Source organism: Myotis lucifugus, unplaced genomic scaffold, assembly GCF_000147115.1.
Source record: "Myotis lucifugus unplaced genomic scaffold, Myoluc2.0 scaffold_193, whole genome shotgun sequence".
Taxonomy (NCBI): domain Eukaryota; kingdom Metazoa; phylum Chordata; class Mammalia; order Chiroptera; family Vespertilionidae; genus Myotis; species Myotis lucifugus.
This window is the reverse complement of record NW_005871241.1, coordinates 815,699-818,699: the sequence shown is the minus strand read 5'-3', so window position 1 is coordinate 818,699 and position 3,001 is coordinate 815,699. Positions and strand designations below refer to the sequence as shown.

The following is a 3,001-nucleotide window of genomic DNA, read 5'->3' as shown; positions in this document are numbered from 1 at the left end:
TACAGTTCCTCATGTTGTGACCCAACCATAAAATTATTTTCGTTGCTACTTCATAACTGTAATGTTGCTACTGTTATGAATCGTCATGTAAATATCTGATATGCAGGATGGTCTTAGGCGACCCCTGTGAAAGGGTCGTTCGACCCCACGGGTTGAGAACCGCTGTTTTAAAGGGTAAGAATAAGAGGTATGAGATATTCTCAATTACTAGCAGTGTTTGTTACATCTTTTTCTTTCTATAACTCCACTTCCTTTTAAAGAAAAACATATAGGTCTCAGCACTCAATTCGCTGCCACCTCCCCCGGCTCCCCCTCTCTCCTCAGCCTCTCCCCAGATTCCACTCGTCCGCACCTTCTCCCTCTCTTCAGCACAGATTGCAAAGGACCAGGGAGCCAGCTGGGACATTTTCTGTAGGAAACAGGTTCCAGGCTTGAGGCCTTAACAGGGTTCAGTCAGGCCAGTGGTCGCCAACCAGTGGTCCGCACCAGTGGTGGTCCGTGAGGTCCGAAAAGTTGGTGACCACGGGTTTAAGGAAACCTCTGGAGCAGCAGTCACCAACCGGACTCGGATCAACATTTGCATTACTCTAATGTGGCCAAAGAACCCCAGCCACCATGGTCTCTGGTTGTGTTCTTTCCTATTTAACATCAGGAACCCATTACACCTTCACTGAGGATGACAACTGGGGGGCCATCATTCAACCTCAGTCAGTGTCTGTGGAAGGAATCAATGAGCCAGGCCTCAACCTTGTCCCTCCCTAACTTTCTCTTAATCCATTAATCTGCAGAGAGGAAATAATCCAAATAAGATTAAAATTAAGGGCTGGAGACTGAGGGTTCTGGTTGGATGGTAGCATTTGAGAAGGTGTATAAAAACCTCAGGCACCAGAGGAGATTCAGAGTCCTCCAGCTCTACAGTCAGTGCCTTGGTTCTCCACCAGCTCTGAGATTTGAGCCCCAGCCAACCCATTCATAGCAGACGTTTCTGGAGGATTCCTTTCTGCGCACCTTGAATATGAGTCTCCGGACCCCACCCACACTCCTGAGGCTGGCAGGAGAGAGCCTGCTGAGGGACCAGGCCTCAGCCATCGCAGCTCTGGAGTACCTGCCTGCTGAGCTCTTCCCGCTGCTCTTCATTCAGGCCTGCTGGAGGAGAATGCAGAAGCCCCTGAAGGCCATGGTGCACGCCTGGCCCTTCACTGTCCTTCCTCTGGGCTGCCTGTCACAGATGTCCCTGAATAAGCTCTTAAAAGCCGTGTTGGACGGGCTGGATGTACTGCTTGCCCAGGAGGTTCCGCCCAGGAGGTGGAAACTGCGGGTGCTGGATTTCAGGAACACGGGAGCTAAGTTCTGGAGAATGTGGTGTGGAGACAGCACCCAGAAGTGCTCACGGACAGAACCAGTGGCTGTGCACAGCTCCAGCCCCAACATGGAGCACCCCTTGGCTCCCTTGAAGGTGTTCCTAGACCTTAATTTCAATGAAAGGGACGGGGATGAGTTTCTCAAGTACATCATCCAGTGGGCCCAGCAGAGGGAAGGGTTGCTACACCTGTGCTGCAAGGCGCTGAGCATTTCTGAGGGGCCCTTCCAGAGGGTCAGGAGGGTCCTGGATGGGGTGCAGCTGGACTGCATCCAGGAGGCGGAAGTGAACTGCACCTGGGACCTGCCCACCCTGGGGACGTTTGCTCTCTACCTGGGTCAGATGAGTAACCTGCAGAGACTCTCTCTCTCCCACATCTACGTGTTGACAGAGGAGGAGGAGGAAAAAGAGGAAGAGATAGGGGAGGAAGAGGAGCAGGAGTGGGAGGAGGAAGAGGATTGGGACAGGAAACAGCAGGAAGAGCAGCGATCCTTTTCCCAATTCCTCACTCAGATGCTCAGCTTGCGGCACCTCCAGGAGCTCGACATGGATTCTCCCTTCTTCCTCCGAGGCCGTCTGGACCAGATGCTCAGGTGCCTGCAGACCCCCTTGGACAAACTCTGCATAACCAATTGCCAGCAGCTGACCCATTCAGACCTGACACACCTGTTCCAGTGCCCGAACCTCAGGCAGCTGAAGTCCCTGCATCTATTTGGTCTCAGCCTCGCAGATTTTAGTCTTGAGCCCCTCCGAGCTCTGCTGGAGGCAGTGGCACCCACCCTCGAGGGCCTGGGCCTGGATAACTGTGCGATGGCAGACTCCCAAGTCGAGACCATCCTGCCTGTCCTGAGCCGCTGTCACCAGCTCAGGGGCTTCACCATCTCTGAGAACAACTTTTCCGTGGACACCGTGGAGAAGCTGCTGCGCCACACAGCCAGGCTGAGCAGTTTAGAGCTCGAGCTGTACCCAGTCCCCCTGGAATATTACAGGATCCAGGGGACTGTCAACGAGGAGAGACTTGTCCTGCTCCGGGCTGAGCTCACGGGGATACTGAAGGAGTTAGGACAACCCAGGAGCATCTTTCTTGGCACCAAGTACTGTCACAACTCTGGCAAATGTAAAGTTTATGACGCGGAGTTTTCATGACGTGTAGCGGTGCTGTGCCCCTGTAATAACCCTGCTCAGTGGGAACACTCAGCAAAAGCTTTCTTCTGGGCCCTTGGAAGCCGTAATATAGAACAAGGGTGCATTATGGGGGGGCACCCACGATCCAGATTCATGATCCTGTGAATGGGCAAAGGAAGGGACCAAGTCCAGGTCTGTGATTACAGGGGCAAATGTTGGGGAGTTCATGGGACCTCAGGGGGCAAGTGTCCTAGAATCGGAAATATGAATCTGATTTGCATGGGGACAGGGGAGGGGTATTTGCACTCCAGCTGCATGTATGGGAGTTGATCCTGAGGCAGATGATTGTAAAGGAATGATCAGAAATAAAGATAATTTTAAAGGCCAAAAAAAATAATAATAAAGTTAAGGGATAAAGAAAAAAAAATAAAGAAAAACATATAGATAAATCGTGAAATAGAATCCAGTTTTTCAGTTTCATCAAATGTTTGAATATTCTCTTCTTCCTCATCACCT

General features: G+C 51.6%; 1 protein-coding gene across 1 annotated transcript; it reads left to right on the top strand.

Annotated features, from left to right (window-relative positions):
* Positions 1 to 1,015: 1,015 nt before the first annotated feature.
* On the top strand, positions 1,016 to 2,506 carry LOC102431604 (PRAME family member 20-like). Its single transcript, XM_023760794.1, has 2 exons — positions 1,016 to 1,645; positions 1,874 to 2,506. Exons 1-2 carry the CDS (start codon positions 1,016 to 1,018, stop codon positions 2,504 to 2,506), a joined length of 1,263 nt encoding a protein of 420 aa, XP_023616562.1.
* Positions 2,507 to 3,001: the final 495 nt, after the last annotated feature.